Genomic DNA, 21,035 nt, shown 5'->3' with positions numbered 1-21,035 from the left:
CAATCAACATCTAGGCAGTGCGTGTGATTCTGTATCTCAGGGTGAATGTAAATGGCAGTTCCAAGTGGAAATAATAAAGGCGCATTATGATCTGGGAATGTTGTACACCCTGTTCTTTCTCAGCAATCTGAGATCTACAGCTGTACCATTGAAGGAGAACTTGTTCTATGTGTTTTCTTTAGTTAAAATCAAATTTCTGAATCAAGATGTTAATTTAATTTAATTTAATTGGATCATCCCACACATAACTTTTTTGAATGGGGCAGTAAAAATATTCAAGCTAATGAACCTACTAAGGATATTGTCAAATTTTAACACAGAGAGGCATCATATGAGGATAAATTGTTTTAATGAGATAGCTTTGCCTTGTCGGATTATTAGTAGAGAGATTTTATGAGTGCTTGAAGCAATTACAGACTGCAAGCAGTTTGAAGGCTTCTTGAATAGCTGTTATGTGTACTTACTGACTTGCAGTTGGTTGTTCTTAAAGAAGATGGTTTCATTTCATGACAGAGTATTTTTTTATGTGGTAAATGATTAATAATTTAGCAAATTATGAAAGATCACTTATGAATGTTCTTTCTAATCAGTCTTTTTGAAAGCTAACAATCAAAATGCACTTTCAATCAGAGTACAGGGGTGGAAATAACTTTAAAATTGCTAGTGTACTCCAGTACAGTGGCACATGTAAAATCACTTGCCCTGGTAATTTTTCCACTATACCAGCTGTTTTCTTGTTGATTTTTTACATAAAGAACATAATTAACATTGGAAAGGCAACTGGACACCGGTACAGTGTGATATACAAATTTGCTTGCCCGACAGAAAAACATACTGGACTCGGGCCGTCGGGCAATGGGTTATTTTCACCCCTGAGAGTATTTTCAAAAGCAATTTACTCTGAAACAAAATTGTTCTGAGCAAGATTCAGTTAGCCTCTTCTCTCACTGGCATTATCATCCAACACACAAAAGTATTTACTGTCTTTTGGTTGAAATATCCCAAATATTGTAAGTTGAGTATGTCTGAAACTGTTTTTGTAGTGGATTCTCACCTGAGAGTGACTCTTGCTATGGTTTCAAGAGAGGTGGCAAAAGGAAAATAGGAGTATGATTTCATTGTATTATTTGACAATACTCTCAAATATTGATGTTTTGATGGTAAAGGTAAAAACATGAAATAGAACAGATTGCCCTTGATTTTCACACTCAACCACCAAAATGAAATCATGTGTTTGCGTCATAATAAGTATAAGGTAATTCTACATATGACCCTGAAAATATACAGTGCTGTCTCTACTGATCAGGGGTGGTAGGGTAGCCTAGTGGTTAAGGCGTTCACTCACCGGACCCGAGTTTCGATTCCCCACATGGGTACAATGTGTGAAGCCCATTTCTGGTGTCCCCAGTGTTATTGCTGGAATATTGCTAAAAGCGGCGTAAAACCAAACTCAGTCAGTCAGTAAAAGCGGTGTAAAACCACACTCACTCACTCACTCACTCACTCACTCACTCACTCACTCACTCACTCACTCACTCACTCACTCACTCACTCACTCACTCACTCACTCACTGTACTGAGCAAAGTGTAATCACACAATTAATTTCTGTTTTTATTTCAAGCCATAGAATGCCCACAAAAGATATTGGAAAAGCACTTTCTCTATTTCTCACTTAGGATAGGCATTTACAAGGACAAATATCTGACTATTTGTTATGTGTCAGTAGTAACCATAGTAACCCCCTCCTGCAATAAATAATGTCCCTGCAAAACTTTCAGATCAATCTGCAAGTAATCTTTAGAAGGTGCCCCATCAAAGGCAGATAATTTACAAGACTTTCCATGTTTGTTTTGTACAATATTGGGTTTGGTTACAGAAACAAGGTGTAAATAAACCAGTTGGTAAGCTTAAGCACATTCTGTCACCGTTTGTGTGGCTCGTCAACAAATTTAATATGGTTTTAACGAAAAATTAGAAACAAGAAAATATGTTTTAACGTTTCACTTCTAAAGATATATTTAAAGAGAGTGTGTTTTATATTTGTTATTGGTTTGCTGTGGACATACTGTTGAAGATATATATATAGATGGTTTATGAAATATACTGCTCAAAAGATGTTAAAGATACCCATTCTTGCATGTGCCATGACAGAATAACTGTAGTGATACGAAAGAATTGGTGTTCCTTATCTTCTTTTAAATAGTATACATTAGTTATATCACACACTGATGTTTTGGTCAAGAAAAATACAACTTTTATCTTATCAATATTGAGAAATGACAATAAAGATTCCTTAACTTCTTCTGAATAGTATATATTAATAATCATACACTGAAGTTTTGGTCAAGAAAAAACAAAACCTTTGTCTCATCAATATTGACAAAGTGTTTACTGTTCATGTGAAAATCTGACATTAAATGGCAATAAAGATTCCAGTTTAGTGTAATATTTGATAATCGAAATATTCAAAAGTGCTCTGAGATGAGCATGGACTAGGATCGGACTGATTATGGTTTAAATCCTACACTGATTCTGATTTTGATAGGAATCAAAGGAATTCTTTGCTTTGAGAAACGTTAGAAAGTTAGTGGGAGTAGTGTTAGAGTAGCAGAAGATGCATAAACTTTAAAGGAATTGTGAGGCAGAGTTGGTGATGTAAGCAGACGTGATCTCAAGCATTGGAATTAGGCTGAGGACAGAATACACATTGCAATTAAGGGATTATCGAAAGTAATAATTATTGGTAATGCTGCCTTATAAAAACATTTCACTAAATGTTGCTAAATGCCAATAACTGAAATAGTGATAATGTAAAACTGAAATCAGTCTCTTTGATGTAAAGAGAAAATCTCATGTTGTGAGTGACAATGTCACAAGTCATTTGTAAAAAATTTGATGGTTTTCCTCCAAAATATTTCACCAAAAATTATTCTCACAAATGTATGAATCCTCTTTGATATGTTAGTTTTTGTCAAATCAAGATCAATATGTTGTTCTTTAACCCGTTCAGTCATTCATGATTTACAAGTTTGCCTCCCAACTTTATGTTAATAGTGTATTGAATGTGAATAGTAGAATAATGTACATAGTAGATCCATAGTATTGTTTCGATTGTCAGTAGGACAAGCCAAGGCAGCTTTGGGAGATGTTTATAACTGCAAATATATCTTGTACTTGTGCCATATGCTATAACAGTGTGCATGGATTTGAAGAGAATGTGTTTAGCTGCTTGGGTGAATGAGAGATTGTTGTGACATGGCGTTTGTGTCAAATGTGACTCATGTCCAATATTTACAAGGAGATGAACGCCAAATGTGAAGATTTTAGTGACAGTGTCACATACTAGAGTAAACAAAAACATAAGTTGTTCTATTTGTGATCTTGACAGACAGCAGGATGTTTCCTTTTTCCTCATTGAGCAATTAATCATATTTTGCCAAAATTGAATTAAACACTCACAAAGGTTTTTGCAAATATTTTGTTAATAACCTCTATCAATTTATTTGGGAATCACCTCTAAACATTAAAGTATACAACATGCCAAATATAACCTTGATTTTTTTCCAAAGTTTCCAGGGTTTTTTCTATCATTTAAAAAATCATATTTCCTCTGTTCATTTTAATAGAATATGATGAAAATAAAGAATTGTGAAAACACATCACCCATTGGCTCTGTTCCTTTGTATAAAATTAGTACAAGGTCATAGTATTCAAGGTTGTATTGAAAAACAAACAAATTATTAAGTTTGATTTCTACTCTGTCTCAGTAATCATCAGAGAGATTTTTATCTTCTGAAAACATACCACTAAAAAACCTAAGGGGCATCCAATTCTTTCACAGTACTATTTGATTACAAATACTATCACCATATTGTCACATGAAACAATCAGGTGTGATTTAATAATTTTGTAATTATTTTTTTTAGAATTTTAAAAATATTTCTCGAGTTTCAAAAACTTGAATGAAACGGGTCCCCGTTTATCCAACTCATTGTATTTTTGGTTTAGGCTGGGATTGTTACCAGAAGATATTCTTTTGGCTACTCCTTCAAAGTATGTACTATTATTGTGAAAGTAGGGGAGCTGAACAAGGAAAAGTCTCAATTTTGGGAAATTAATTTGGAACAAATTTCTTTCTTTCAAATTTCCCAGGCCTTTCCAGCTTTGATCAGATTTCAAACTTCCATTTGACAAATTGTTCACCTCATGTCAGGTAAAACTTGAGCAAACTTTTTCTGACCATCAACATAATGAATGGGGAGTTTTTAACCAATTAGATGCTTTGGTTCTCATTGCCTCTGTCCTCAGTTTATAACTTCCTGTCTGGCCACACAATAACTCACAAAAAGACAAATATTCTTTATTGTACCCTTTTGGGTTCAGATACTATGGTGCTCATTGTTAAATATACACAGAATAGTTCCGCTGTTGTTATTCCCATTTCCCTGTTTACATCCATTTCTGATATGGTAACCAGATGTGAAGTTTTTAATGCTTTGCTCACTCAAACCAAGATTTCCAAAGTCTACTGGTACACTGATCTTCATTTCGAAAGGTATTAAATCTGAGTTAAAGATCGATTAAGTTAATCAAATCTTGTTCTCCCTTCAGTCCTGTTTATGACCTAACATATTTATGTGTTGCTATGACGACATACCCTTGTACATCCTCATTGTGGAAGGCTCACTTAGCTTTGTCTGTTTGTGAAACATTTGAGCAATTGTCGGTTTGTGTGATGAGGCAATATTGGTTGTGTATTTGTGCAGTTGAGATGAACATACATACATACATACATACGTACGTCTGTATATATAAGCACAAAATGTCCAAAATAGTACAGGTGTTCAGTAATAAATATCACATAGATGAATAAAAACAGAATGCCTTTTTCTCCAACATGTTTCGTTCTTTACTCTTCAGGGAGTAAGTTGGAGAAAAAGGTATTCTGTTTTTATTTATCTATGTGATGTATATATATATATATGTTAAGGCTTGTATACATACACAATAGCGATAAGTAGACCGATCTGCTCTGTCATACTCATACAGAAGGACATAGTTTTAGCTGTGAGAAAATGTATTTTATAGATTTCAGTATATGTGTGCCACGACAACCATTCATACTATATCTCCAGTTCATTACCATGCTCAAAGCTTGTTTTATTTGTTATAATTACTTTGATAAATTAAAAACCTCGATGATTTATGAATAAATTCTGTTAAGTTGATACTATGAAAGATTCAGTGTAGTGTGATTTTCACTTCATTAAAATACAATATTTATTGATTTTAATGGTCGACAAACAAATCTTATAAGCATGTAATTAATTTGTTGCTTGAACATTTATCATTGAAAATACTGTACTGGTCATGTTGTAGGCAATGTCATGTGAAATATACTACTCAAAAGACTTAAGGATCACCTTTTTTTCATGACTATTTGTCTGTCGTGACAGATATGATATGCTCAGCTGAAAAAATCACTTCTTTTGAGTAGAAAACCTCCTGACAGACCAGGTGAGCTATCTGACCGCTAAAACTGGAACCAGACAGGTTCCAAGGAACCTATATTTGTGGGAGGCGAGTTCATGGAAGAAGTAGGCTCAGGCATTCAGTTGACTCCTTGTCAGTATATACCGAGCATGGAACATGCTCACAATATCAATCCCTAGGTTCTCTGGTTTCCGGGGGTTGGTGGGGTAGCCGAGTGGATAAGCGTTCGCTCGTCATGTCGAAGGCCCGGGTTCGATTCCCCACATGGGTACAATGTGAAACCCATTTCTGGTGTCCCCTGCCGTGATATTTGCTGGAATATTGCTAAGAGCGGCTTAAAACTAAACTCACTCACTCACTCACTCCAAAGGCCGTGGGGTAGCCGAGTGGTTAAACATTTGCTCGTCGTGCCGAAGGCCCGGGTTCGATTACCCATCTGGTGTCCCCCACTGTGATATTGCTGGAATATTGCTAAAATCGGTGTAAAACTAAACTCACTCTCTGGTTCCAGTTTGATTATTTAGAGCAGTCGTATTGATTTTTCCAGTTGTATTGCTGGAATAGTGTTATATTTCTGATAATGAGCTTGGCATTAAACAGTTGAAGGAAACGTGACAAACTTGTATAGGTGTGTATAGGGTGTTGTTCTGTGTCCATCGTATAGCCATTGCATGCATGTGTATCATACAACATAACTCATCTATATCTGTTGATCTGTGGCATCTGTCCATGCATAATAAATACAGTTGATTCATACTGCCTGTGTTGTGTCTTCCAAAACTATCCCTGGAATCTGGGTCAGAGGAGGACTCCAAGGCCTGTATCACAAAGCTCTCGTAAGCCCAAGATCTCGTAACTTTTCTCGTAGCATTCGTACCTCCTATACTGTAACACAGGGAGTACGAATGATACGAGTAAGTTAAGAGATCTCAGGCTTACGTGAGCTTTGTGAAATGGGGCCCAGGTATCTATGATGGTCGTTAGAGGTCAAGGTCAGTGAGTTGCTTGTCCCTCCCTGACACCATTGATCCTTGTTCACATTATCAATCACTGGTTCGTGAGATCCAGACTTGGTCATTTATTTACCATGATCATACAGCTGGATATTGCTGAGTCTGACATGCAACACACAGGCAATAAAATCGTATTCAGTGTTCATCTCTGTCAGTTTGCTGCTTAATTTCCTGCTTATTGAAACATACAGTAACTAAGATTTGGTTGAAATATGACAAAGATGCAATTTCAGTCAATCACTATTGTGTCAAACGTTTACGTGTTGAACTGACAGTTGTCTGGAAGCAAAGTTTGGCCCCTGTGTATTGTGTTGCACCTTGGATAACTCAAAGTACTGACGGGGCGGTGGGGTAGCCTAGTGGTTAAAGCGTTCGCTTGTCACACCGAAGACCCGTGTTTGATTCCCCACATGGGCACACTGTGTGAAGCCCATTTCCTGTGTCCCCCGCCGTGATATTGCAGGAATATTGCTAAAAAGCGGCGTAAAACTAAACTCACTCACTCAAAGTACTGACACAGGTCCGTTCAACTGCAGCATAACAATGTTTGACGTCATTCTCTTCCATCATTCTGTATATCAACTGAAGTTTCCATGCCATATATACAATATACAGATATACAGGGGAAATATACATGAATCATTTCACCAGATAGTCACACGAGTTGACAGTTTTGCTTTCTTGTGGAATAAAGTCCCCAAAATGGCCACAAGAGAACATAAATCTCTGTCAGGGCTTGCCCTGGAATAACATGAGTTGGTCACAAATGGACCATTCTCAATACATCACATTAACTTCAGATTTGTTTGTGTTGGGCAATTCATTGAAGGATTAAAGTTGATGTTTACTGGGAATATTGGAAATAGTATTTTGCTTTTGACACCTTTCTTAAGGCTTCATTTATCCAATCAAACAATGATGATGTTTTGGAGATTTTATGTGCGCTTCCCAACATAATATGTATTTTGCACACAGTCCTCTGATGCACACCCACATATCTGAAGTATTTCATTTGCACACTTGCTGAGTGTAACAGTCATTGATCTGCATAAGAGAGTCATTGTTAGAAGGGGCGGTGGTGTTGCCTGATATGGTTATGGTCACTCGTCATGCTGAAGACTTGGGTCCGATTCCCCACATGGATACAATGTGTGAAGCCCATTTCTGGTGTCCCCTGCAGTGGTATTTTCTGGAATATTGCTAAAAGCGGCATAAAACCAAACTCACTCACTCATTATTAGATGATAGTTTATTCTTAAATTCTTGCTCACATAGTATGAATGAATATTCTTTCACAACGATGACAATGATCACCTGTGATTTGGAACATATACCATCTCTTTATCATAATTAACAACATCAATTCTTGTTGAAGTGATTTATTTATTTGTAAATCGGACAAAAAAGTATATTTCAAGCGCACTAAAAATATTCAAGTAAAAACATATTCCCCCCAAATTAGTATTCATGATTTAAATTTAATTTTCATTCAGTATTTTAATAACATAAACACATTTATAATGCAAAGCCTTGAACGAGAAGCACAGCAGTTATGAATAACACCCCTTATGTTTTCATGAGTTATCCCCCCTTATGTTCCTGTTATGGCTACATGATCACACCTCATTGCACCATATTCCATACAACTAGCTGCACTGAATATCAAGAGACTTGAGATGATATTGTATTAGCATATGAACGATCTGCTCGTGTGGGGTATGTTCTGAGGGCCGGTGTGGTTGTAATGCAGGTCGGGTTGGACACTGAGGTGCATGATGTTAAGCTGGAGACACAGCCGACAGTAAACATGTCCTCCGTAGGTCGGGTAGATTTGTGGAAACTCCCCCGTCAGTGGAACACAGCCATCGTACGGCGGTATCTCTCTCACGTCCTCGCCAAGTCAGCCGGGAGTGGAAACATTGGATATGGAAAGGAGGTAGGTTTTAAAAAGTAAAAATAGATATATTTATATTATATACTGGAAACATTTCTCATATATGAAAACATGTTTTCCTCAAATTGAATTTGTTAAAAGAAGCTTTAAGTCTTCTTTCTATGATCAGTTTAAATAAATAATATCTATCATTAAACCACTAAGATTGAATATGATTCAAATGTGATAAAATTAAATTTTGTAATAAATATTATTTGCATTGTATTATTTGCTAAATATAGCTATAGTTCCAAAACAAACACATGGGATGGATTGAAGCTTTTTAGTGATCTAAGAAGTATATTTGGGTTGTAATTTGAACCAGATCAGAATCTTATCTGATTTTTAGGCTTGGTTTCTTGCTGAATGTGTCAGTTGTGTGTTCCTTTGCTTGAGTTGTGGCGGTGTATGTAGATGGTGCTCGTGTTTCAGGAGAAACAGCCGGCGTTCTGGCCACGTGAGGTGCCATGGAGAGACCCCAGCAGACGCCCACCAGGATTCACCGGTAAACTCTTTACACTCTTTACATCTGGGTGATCATGAGTTCCTGTCTGAGATCTTGTGTATGCCCTTGATCCTGAGTTAGTTCCTGTGTGTGTGCATTCCTAGGCTTATGAGTGGATTCCTCTGAGTTACTAATTGAGATCATGAATGTGTGCCTTCTTGAGTGTGTTCATAGGCTGCTGTGTGAGTGCCTTCTTGAGTGAGTGAGTTCATAGGCTCCTGTGTGAGTGCCTTCTTGAGTGCGTTCATAGGCTGCTGTGTGAGTGCCTTCTTGAGTGAGTGAGTTCATAGGCTGCTGTGTGAGTGCCTTCTTGAGTGAGTGAGTTCATAGGCTGCTGTGTGAGTGCCTTCTTGAGTGAGTGAGTTCATAGGCTGCTGTGTGAGTGCCTTCTTGAGTGAGTGAGTTCATAGGCTGCTGTGTGAGTGCCTTCTTGAGTGAGTGAGTTCATAGGCTGCTGTGTGAGTGCCTTCTTGAGTGCTCCCTGTGTGTTCATAGGCTCCTGTGTGAGTGCCTTCTTGAGTGAGTGTGTTCATAGGCTCCTGTGTGAGTGCGTTCCTAGGCTAATGAGTGGGTCTCTGAGATTCTGAATGAGCTCATGAGTGAGTGCCAGGGTTCTCCACACCTGAGTGAGATTCCTGTGACTTATTCCTGTATTTGGGAGATCTCGAGTGAGCACATTCTTGAGTGAACCCCTGAATACACTTCTTTGTGAGTGCATTCCTACATTCATAAGTGATTTGCTGAGTGTGTTCTTGAATGAATTCCTGAGTGTGTATCTGAATTAATTCTTGGATGAATTCCTGAGTGTGTATCTGAATAAATTGTTGGATGAATTTCTGAGTGTGTATCTGAATTAATTCTTGGATGAATTCCTGAGTGTAACTGAATTGATTGTTCAATGAATTCCTGAGTGTAACTGAATGAATTCCTGAGTGTTTATATGATTTAATTCCTGAATTGATTGCATGAGTGTATACTTACTACCTGAGTGAGATCCTAGTACAGGTGTCAACATCCTATTCAACACCTATTTTTCAGAAATAGTCAGTTTTGTAAACCAAAAAATTCAAAATCCTAAACAACATGGAAATCATAATACCGTTATGATGTTGGTATACCTTCCATCTTATTTCAGGAAACTGGACAGAGACCCTTAAGAGGATCATACTGATAGCTTATCGTCACCATGGATACGACCCGGATACCTGGATCATAGACAGAAATGTTTGCTGAACGAAGATCCATTCCATTCCAGTTTGCTGAACGAGGATCCATTCCATTCCAGTTTGCTGAAATTTCAATGGAATTTGTGATACGAATTTGACCAAGAACATGAGCTGTGTATGTGATTCTGTGCAGAGTACTTCTAGAATTTTCATTGTTTGTAATATGTCTGATCCTTCATCATGTCTCACTTAGTTCTGAAATCAGCGTTACCATCACATTCATGGTTCCAGCACTGATATAGCGACATGTATGGCAGTGTGTGGTTTTGTGCTAAAATCAGTTTAAGTTAAACATGTTGTCACGGAGAGTCCTAGGATTAGTGACCGTGTTTGGCATCTTGACTCCTGAGAGTTTCTAGGACTTCAGTCCTGCCCCACAATGAATCACCTGGCACATGTGGTCTCACCTTACGCAAGTCAGTTTGTTCAAAATTGTCTCTGTTCACCCAGCATTGAATGGGTCAGGGGCATAGCTACTATTATAAAAAAAGGGTTAGGCTTACACATGATTGTTGCTAAAACGGTTGGGCAAGTCCTCAATACTGTCTAAATATATGGCTTTGCAACCTATTAGGCTTACATGAAAAACTTGGCTTGCTACGTGCCTGTGGGTACCCGGTGGGATAAGTTATGTGACTATTAACCTTCTGGGGCTACACAGGCGTAATAATGACCATTATGTTGTTTGGTCTTAGAGCATACCTGTTCAGAGTTCATCGCCTTATGTATGGCTTTATTATGTACATGTGTGTGGTTTGTGGGTGCTTGTTCTAGTCTGGACTGGTGCTGGTACAATACTGCTTGCCCACAGAGATACTGTGTCACACTTTAACATTTATACCCAACTCAGAGTACATTCCAAGCCAACCAGCCCTTGTTTCATCCATAATGACAGTTCCAGGCAGGGAAACATCAAGTACCTTAATTTTACATCTTTTGGGATGATGCAACCACGGGATTAAACCACCAACCATCCTATCCATGTGCAGGTGCTCTACCCGCTGGACCAATGAGGTGATCTCATAGCTCATAATTTCACCTATTTGTAAGACATTTAAAGGCAGATTAATTTTTTTAAAATTTATCGTCTTGTCCTCACGAACAAACACCTGTTCTCACATCATATTTTTATATTGACAGATAAAAGAATTCGCCACAAACATTCCCCTATTCCTTTACTTCGTGAAATTCTATAGTGAGTGAGTGAGTGAGTTAAGCTTTATGGTCACATCAGCAATATTTCAGACTACAACAGGTCATTCATAATAGATAAAGTTTGATTTATAAATCTGTAGTACAGTGTACAGTAAAACAGAATATCACAGTTGGAGAATAAAACAGAATATCACAGTTGGAGAATTAAATCTAGCATGTAACTTCAAAATTGTTTCACTATTTAGGACAGTACAATATAAAGATGGGCTCTAGATCGCCACAGTAGGGACCATGGGGACTTACAGTACTTTTGCTACCTGCATGAATCCTAGCTGTATTTACACCATTACTTTAGCTGGTGGTGATTGTACTTAGATTTAGCCATCATATACACAGTATTTTATCCAGAACACATGAACCAATCCCATCCATTCTTGAGGTAAGATAAAATACCTTAACGTCCTACCAAGCATTCTTTCGTCAACTGAAACATATCTGTTGACACTCACTCATTCACTCACTCTGAAACTCTGAAACTCTGAAACAAGTCTTACTCCTGATACAAACTTTTCAGGCTTACCTTTTGAAGTATTTAGGTTGCAAATGTGACCCTAGATGAGGTTCGGTGTTGAGGGATGCTCGCATCAGTTGCTGAAACTGATGGCTCTGGCTTGTAGAGCTGCTAATATTTACAGCCACGTATTGTCCCACATCCAGGGTTTTACCAGGTGGAAATATAGTGCCCTATATGCACAAAAACTTGGAATTGATGCAGATGATTTACACTGTAAGTCTTCCTGGTATGAATGTCTGTTTGATTCATTTTACACAAATCTTCGAAGCCATGGCGTTATGGTTCTATATTTCCAGGTTCAACATAACTGTATGCCCCGGTTTGTTTCTAACAAAGAAAACCTTATTATAAAGTTAGTGGACCAACTGACTACTATTTCAGTATCATTCTTCTAGTGGTCATCCTTATACCACTGCGTTAAAATGTTTGACCCCTGAAAGCATGACTGAGTCGCGAGGGCTTCAGTAACCCATGACTGATTCTATTTAGAGGTCAGGCTTGCTAACTTAGCTGGTCCATGTCGCTGTTGCCTAGATCAGTGCTCATGATGTCAGTGACTGGATTGTCTGAATCAGATTCAGCTTTCCCTGATGTTAGTTAATGGAATCAGCTTTGGCCGGGGTCTGGCATTAACAAACTGTTTTTAGGTTTTTACATGTTCCTACCTCGCCTACTTACATTGTCCCAAACCAAATCATAATCCTACACCAACCTTCACCTTCACCAAAGGTTAACCACACACCAACCTTCACCTTTCACACAGGTGAACCACACACCAACCTTCACCTTCCACAGAGGTAAATTACACACCAACCTTCATCAGAGGTGAATTACACACACCAACCTTCACCTTTCACACAGGTGAATCACACACCAACCTTCACCTTTCACAGAGATGAATCACACATCAACCTTCACCTTCACAGAGTTGAATCACACACCAACCTTCACCTCTCACACAGGTGAGTCACACACCAACCTTCACCTTCCTCAGAGTTGAATCACACATCAACCTTCACTTTTCACACAGGTGAGTCACACGTCAACCTTCACCTTTCACAGAGGTGAATCACGCACCACCCTTCCCCTTCCTCAGAGGTGAATCACGCACCACCCTTCCCCTTCCTCAGAGGTGAATCATACCAACCTTCACCTTTCACAGAGGTGAATCAGGCACCACCCTTCACCTTTCACACAGGTGAATCAGGCACCAACCTTCACCTTTCACACAGGTGACTCACGCACCAACCTTCACCTTCCTCAGAGGTGAATCATACCAACCTTCACCTTTCACACAGGTGAATCAGGCACCAACCTTCACCTTTCACACATGTGAATCATGCACCAACCTTCACCTTTCACACAGGTGACTCATGCACCAACCCTCACCTTTCACACAGGTGAATCACACACTAACCTTCACCTTTCACACAGGTGACTCATGCACTAACCTTCACCTTCCTCAGAGGTGAATCACACATGAACCTTCACCTTCCACTCTTGTGGTGACACACCTTCTAATAGGGGGACTAGCAGGTGAACCCAGTATTAACTTTGACCTTTTCATAACAGTAAAACATGTATATGAGATAACCTTTGCAAGACTGCAGTTTTTTAGCCTGATTTGTAAAGTTCAGTCTGAAACGAAATCCACACAATCGACAAATGTTTGATAGTGAACTGCCACACATATTTTCAGCTGTAGTAGGAACCACCATTCAGCATGTTGTAACCTAGATTTGTACATATCTGCCTGGTTGACCAATTAGAATAAAGAAATCTTGATAGAATTCAACTTTAGCAGGTACCTTGTATTGTGAACCCTACAAAGGGGCGTAACTCATGTCAAGACGTACTAATGCCATCCACTACAGTTTTAGTTATTGTGTTAGATGAATGTTGTTTGGACATAATGTTACTGTAAATGTTCAAATGTTCTTGTTATTAATGTCTGTTGTGAATTGGTTGTATTGTTCAAGTTATTGTATAAATTGTGAACATTTGTTTGAAAATAAATGAACAAAATTGAACAAAACTGTTATCGAGTTATTCTTATAGTCTGATAGAGTACTGTAAAAGATTTACCTAGAACTCTAAAACTAAGAACTCCTAGCCAGCAGTTTGGGGAAAAAATAAGATATTTTGTTCAAAATTTGGATTTGGGGGAACAAATTCATAGGTCTTTTAACATTTTGAATCTGCATTCAAAGCAACAATTGAATCTAAGAATTAAAATCTCTTGCTCATTAGTGATTCTGCTGTCAGCGAAATTCAGGTTACCAGTAGTATTTATACTATGTCTATATATACCGAATATATGTTATATGTCTCTTGGGCTTGCATTTCGGTAAACTTTACTAATTCACAAATCCCATGGTTCTTGCAATCTGAAATAACCTGCCTTTGATTTTCATCAATGAATTTGATTTACTAAGCTAGTCAATGGACCAATGAAAGTTACAAACCAGCCACAATGATGTATTGGTAATATAAACAACATGTTGCCAAGTCCCACATAAAGCAACAGAGTTCGAGAAAAATTCAACATTGAAAATCTCACTGACACGACGAAGTAAAACAGCTAAATTCTGTCTGCTGGAAAGGATGATTTCATCTCCATCAGAACTAGAGGTTCCCTTGCTCATGTCCTTTTCCCTTATCTTGACTTTTGATTGGTCAGTAAAATATTAATGAAAATCAAGAGCAGGTACATTCGCTTTTTGTAATTTGAGATCACAAGAACCACTGGAATGGGTCCAGAGTGTAGCAGAGGTCTCCTGAAATGCAAGCGTTTGAGATATAGTGGATGAGAAGTCTGTTGACTTTCACATGTGTTTGTTGCAATTGACAGATTAAGTACAATAACATGAAACATTTACCTTCTTTTGATAGTACAAAAGGAGTTATTGAGTCAAAAATCTTTCTTTCCTCTTTGACAGTGTTGTCATTACCAGAACAGATATTACCCTTCACTATCTGAAATAGATATGTGTCATCATGTTGATGGTATTAAAACATGTTGACCAAAACATTCATTGATTTCAAATGTGAAAGAAATCACAAGTACATTCACAGAGTTTCTCAATGGAGTCTCTTCACAACCCAATTTGAGGAAACAGCCATTTGAATGTCTGTGGTAATGAATCTGATCATCACAAAATGTTTTTTTAACCTCTGTAAAATTATGAAAATACTTCCAGTGTCTCAAGTTTTGTTTTCAGCAGCAGTTTCCTTGTATGTCCAAACGGATCAACTGTGAAAAACAAGGGAGTCAATTCTAATAGGCGAGGGGGACGGTGGGGTAGCCTAGTGGTTAAAGCGTTGGCTCATCACGCCGAAGACCCGGGTTCGAATCCCCACATGAGTACAATGTGTGAAGCCCATTTCTGAGTTCCCCGCCGTGATGTTGCTGGAATATTGCTAAAAGCGGCATGAAACCAAACTCAGTCAGTCAGTCAGTCTAACAGGCGAGGTACAAATCAGTCTTTGCTTGCAGGACTCCAGTCGGTCCTTTATATTAACATCTTAATTAGGCATACATTTGATCTGAGGGGCTCATTGGCCAAGCTGTCAGAGTTGTGTCCCTTAGACATGCAAGGATTCAGTATTTGTGATTTATTCCCACACTGACCTTGACTATGGTACTTGGTTTATCAGTTTCATAGCCATGCAGATGGGTTTCACCAAAGCAGAAAATATCCTGGGCCCCGTTTCACCAAGCTCTCGTAAGCCTAAGATCACGTAACTTTCCTCATAGCATTCCTACCTCCTATACTGTAACATTGTCTTACGATAGTCGTAGCTCTACGAGAGCTTTGTGAAATGGGGCCCAGGATCTCCCACATGAAGCTGTCATGCAAGGATTAATCTAAAATACTTTTAAAGTGGCTCTTTAACACTCTCACTCATTGGTATGTTCATCTTCTATTTTTCCCCAGATGTTGGAGTTGTCTGTGGGTCGAGGTATCTACGTGTTCCCGCTCCAGATTGCCCGTGCCAAAAATAAAGTGTCATCCACAGCCTGTGCCAACTACCTGTTGAACTGTTTCTACACGACCTCTGAACTCCTGGGGTCAAATTTAACTGGGGTCAACAACAAGAAACTGCTGGATCCTCAAATCATTTCCAGTATATTGGGTAAGCATTTCAGACTTTGTTACTCACCTGTGTTGTATATAAGAATTGCAGGCAGTCTACATTACACACCTGTATTCTGTGAAATCATTGCATACCTTGTTACTCAGCTGTATACTGGTTAAGCATTTCAGACCTTGCTACTCACCTGTGTAGTATATAAGAATTGCAGACTGTCTGCATTACACACCTGTATGTTGGGAAAGCCTTGCATACCTTGTTCCACACCTGTATACTGATTAAGTCTTGCGTACCTGGTTACTCACACCAGTGAAGATTCGGGTTAAAATTGGTCTTCAGCAACCCATGCTTGTCGCAAGAGGTTACTAACAGGATCAGATGGTCAGCCTCGCTGACTTGGCTGACACATGTCATCGATTGTCCATGACTCGATTATTTACCGACTGCCGCCATATAGCTGAAATGTTGCTGAGTGCAGCTTCAAACAACAAACCAACCAACCTACCAATCGTTACTGTAATGAGCTTAATGCATGCTATTTATAGCCTCTCTGTACATGGTCACATGACCATTATAGAGAGCCTCGTTCTGATATAGAAACATGGTGCCTACATAACGCTACATGTGCTAACCTTGGAATGAACGTTACATGAAGGAATAATACATTACACTCGCACGCGTTTTTGGGGTGAGCACTGCAGACAGTTTTATTACATACCTGTATATTGGGTAATAATTTCGGACCTTGTTACTCACCTGTATACATGCCACTCAACTCTTGTTTTGTAATAGCTATTTGTTGAGAAAATAGATCGGAGCTTGACGTACCTATTTTCTTGGCACAAAGATAATGATGTATGGAGTATTTCTGACTGTATTTGTTGCAGACTTCACGGTATTAAACTACCCGGGCGCTGATGTGGCGATGCTGAAGAGGGCCTTGAGGAACAAGATCACGGCTGCAGAGTGTCGGGTCAAGAAGAAAGTTATAGCCCAGATGGCTAGTCACACGTAGCATCAGGTCACAACACTGGGACGCATAGCCTATTGCAGATTGGCTGTTACTGACTAATGGTGAACCAGTAGTACTGCTTGCAGACAACTATGTATAGGGACCAGTCAGTTACTGACTAATGGTGAACCAGTAGTACTGCTTGCAGACAACTATGTATAGGGACCAGTCAGTTACTGACTAATGGTGAACCAGTAGTACTGCTTGCAGACAACTATGTATAGGGACCAGTCAGTTACTGACTAATGTTGAACCAGTAGTACTGCTTGCAGACATCTATGTATAGGGACCAGCTAGTATACTTTGAGGGGCCACTGCTGTGAAGACATGCAGTTTCATTTCTGTGAAAGGAGGAGTTTAATTATTTTTTTTGCAAATTATCTTTTCAAGATTTTTATCATATTTAATAGAAATAATATGTATTTTTTCAGCCACACCTAACCAGTGTAATACTCCCCTCCCCAAACCCAAATGAACATGAATTGTCCCTCCATTACCACCATACCTGGTGATGTTTACTGCATCTTGACTGCATTGCCCATAGTGCTGACTTCAGACAACATACTGCCATAATTTGATGCACTAGTTAGTGAAAAGTGGCAGGGCTGCATCGAAAAGTTGGCTTGCCAAAACAGCAATATTGGTTCACAATTCTGGAAAATGATTCATCACTCAACAAATGTTTTATCTGCTGTTCAGCCTCCGTCTTAATTTCCAAATAATTAGAAAGAATATACAAATGACTATTCTGTGTACTGCACAATATGGCCAATGCATTAATTCAAGATGATGATGATGATGATGATGATGATGATGATGATGATGATGATGATGATATTGATAATGATTTGGAGAACAGGAAATTATATTACGTCAGTTTTCAACATTTAACCTAATTTCACCCATTTGGATATGCACAGGTTCTGTGCATTTATGAAACAGAGATTGAAATGTTTGGATGCTTTTCATGAATACTTAGTCGATCATTTTGCGATAATTCCTGTAATATCCACAGAGTGGTGAATATGTTTCCACTGCCGTAGTCTAAAGGTTGACCACAGAACAGATTGCAATGATTGCAAACGAATGTAACCATTTTCTTCAATCTATTTGGTTGAAAAGTTCATGGTGGAACTTTGTTTGACTTTGAACAGTGCATGAATCTTTTTTTGATAAGTATGTATTTTTTTATTCAATCCAAGTTGGGCTTGATGAACTAGATACCACATTAATTAAATGTTATGTTTGATTAATATTTATCTGAACAATTCTAGTTGTTTTCTTTTTATCCACACAATCGTGTGGTTTCGTTGTAAAGAGAAGAAGTGTTATGTTAATATTCAGTTTGATATTTTACAGTGTTTATAATCATTTCAGATTTGAGGAAGTATTCCATGCCTGGTTATTTTACATTTGAAACCCTCGGCTAGCATTGAAACCAGATAATGTTATGTGAAATAATTCTTCGACTTGATAGGCCCTAGGAACTATGTACACTATGTAACTCAGATGTCTGGCCTTGTTACTCAGCCATGTCTTTGTTAAATATTGCTCTCATGCTATAAAACAATGCTGAAAATCTTGTAATTGAAACTGTCTTGATCCGTTTCATGGCCCAGCTGGCCTTGTCATTAATTTATTATGCAGAGTTGTGTCCCTTATGTGTACAAGGATGTTGTGGGTTTAATTTCAAGAGTTACCTTCATTATGATTCTCATTACGCCATAGTTGTGATTGTAAGTTAAGAAACTTCTAACCTCCATAATCTAGCTTGAGAATTGCTGAGTTTACCATGAATCAACAAACAACAAGAATAAACATCTAAGACCTGTTTCCTCCCACACCTGGCTGACAGGCCCGATATATTGTTGAAATACAGAAGGATATATGACAGTCACGCTATTATATCATCTTTTGACAACTTTGATAATGACATACCCAGTCTATTTTCATATTTCAATGTTTATTATTCTATTTGCATCGATGGATATTGAGTTTTAATCTATGTCCTGGATCTATAAATATATATGAAATATTTGTCAACATTTGACAGTATTTCCATCGCTCTCTGTTGATGCATAAAAGCAATATAGTCACCTTGTAATCAGGTGATCTTATTTGGTGATGTGTTTTAAACACTACATTTAACGTATTTCCAGATATATTTTCATGTCTCAATTTTTATGGATTTCTTAACAAAGATATCTTCCACTTTTGTTTTTATAAACACCTGTTCTTCCATTGTGGTCTTTGTGTTTGCTAAAAATCTAACTAGTTAAAAGAATTGAAAAAGTGTTTTTCACAGCAATAACATGTACACTTCATGCAATATATTTCTATTGTGGGACTTGTAAATACAATAAGTCAGATGCTTACTATATTTCCACACCTCTGGGTCAACTGTTTAATCAAAATAGTTACCTGATGTTTGAGCTTATGCTAAGCTGTTCTGTCTCAAGACCAGTTCAGTTTGAATATAGCACATGTTCTTAAAATGTTTGAAACTGTATGAGATAGAAAGCAATGTTATTGTGTACTTCATTTTCTCAATGTTTCACAAGTTTAGCATCTGTTTTTAGTGCATACATATTGAATGACTTACCAACATTATATGAGGATTGATTCTCAAGATTTGAATTGTGCAGTGAAGGTAAGCTTCTGTACCTATGTAGTTTGTTTTAAAATGGCTGCCATTGTTATATGTTTGTTTAGCCTTTATTGAAATTTACATGTCTAGATTGTTTAGTCCTTAGTTTGAGTATATAGCCATGTTTGTGACCATTGTTGATTCATGAATTGAATAAGGATTATAAAAGTTAGTTAGTTTTAAAGTGACAAGACCCTTCCCATATTTCTAAGAAATTTCTTGCTAACAGCAGATTCATTTGTACAACTCTAACTATATAATGAGTGTTTCTTTAATCACAATCAAATAGTGTTGATACGAGGTGTTTGTGAAAAGACAAGTGTATGTGCTCTTCTGATTGCACTTGCCACAAACACTTGCAAAGGCATGGCAATTATTCACCTTGAAAAACACTGTATTAATAAATTTCAGATGTGTACGTGTTTTAGAATATAAACTATAACTGTTAATCCAGTCAATTAATTTTGTGGTGGAACTGTATATAGGGCTTTTTGCATTGAAATATGTAATACTGACAAAATACTCTTTAACTGACGGTTAAGTGGCAAGAATCACAGCACATTATTTTTCTATATGAAGAATTTTGTTGAAGGATTTCTCATTTACGTATCACTGTTAGAAGACTGACCATTTCAATCAGTCTCTGGCTGAACACGACAAACATGTGACAAACTTTGTACAGTAGGTTTGTAGATTCATTGGCAGTACTTCATGGCTTTGTATACACAATATTCCTACAGTACCACAGAAACTAATATATGCTGTATTTAGGATTATATTTTCTCAGTGAAGTACCGATTCAAGTTCTTTTTTGAGTTAAGTCCTATGTGAGTCAGGACCCTAATCTCCAGCACACAAAGTCAGCGATCTAACCCACTCAGCCAGCACAGCTTCCACAAAATCGGCAATCTGAAACCTGGAAGTCTAGATCAGATACTTCTTTGAGTGGCATTTTAGAAGTTGGGAAGTACAGTATTGACAAACTTTTTGGATAACAACTTCTTTTATTACGTGTGAGTGTGTCATTTCGATACAGATTCTGGTACCGTCCTGCTTGACAACAGTAACAGAATCTGTATCGAAACGTTGTGCTCATGGAATGAAAGAAGTTGTTGTCCATAAAGTTTGTCAATATAGATCACATACTTTGTGTACGTCTCTCACAGTGTAAAGTCATTCACTACAGCATCATTTTGAACCAACGAATCAAATTAGGGCTTGGTGCCAGCAAGTGGTAAACCAAAAGGGGCTCCAACCAATGAACAGTTAGATTACATGACACAAGTGCAATATTGTTCATGGAACAGGTCACACAGCCTTACGGCCATTTTGGAATAGTTTCTGTATGTCATATGTAAAGACTTGATGTTTTTTAACTTTT

At 37.9% G+C, this 21,035-nt stretch overlaps 1 protein-coding gene across 3 annotated transcripts in view; it reads left to right on the top strand.

Moving 5' to 3' along the window:
- LOC124287837 (zinc finger and BTB domain-containing protein 20-like) overlaps positions 1 to 20,660 on the top strand; it is a 77,859-nt gene extending 57,199 nt beyond the window's left edge. Inside the window, exons 5-8 of one of the 3 annotated variants that reach the window (XM_046724304.1) lie at positions 8,258 to 8,443; positions 8,873 to 8,945; positions 10,081 to 10,183; positions 10,214 to 10,533. In XM_046724304.1, coding sequence (XP_046580260.1) covers positions 8,258 to 8,443; positions 8,873 to 8,945; positions 10,081 to 10,178 — 357 coding nt within the window. In that variant the 3' untranslated portion in view covers positions 10,179 to 10,183; positions 10,214 to 10,533. Of the gene's footprint in view, positions 1 to 8,257; positions 8,444 to 8,872; positions 8,946 to 10,080; positions 10,534 to 15,838; positions 16,038 to 16,882 lie in introns of those variants that run through there. The other 2 variants (XM_046724303.1, XM_046724306.1) reach the window with 2 other exon arrangements.
- Positions 20,661 to 21,035: the final 375 nt, after the last annotated feature.

The sequence above is a fragment of the Haliotis rubra genome, unplaced genomic scaffold, assembly GCF_003918875.1.
Source record: "Haliotis rubra isolate DU_JTF1 unplaced genomic scaffold, ASM391887v1 Scf407, whole genome shotgun sequence".
In the NCBI taxonomy this organism is placed as follows: domain Eukaryota; kingdom Metazoa; phylum Mollusca; class Gastropoda; order Lepetellida; family Haliotidae; genus Haliotis; species Haliotis rubra.
Note: the sequence above shows the minus strand (reverse complement) of the source record. Positions and strands in the feature narration are given on the sequence as shown.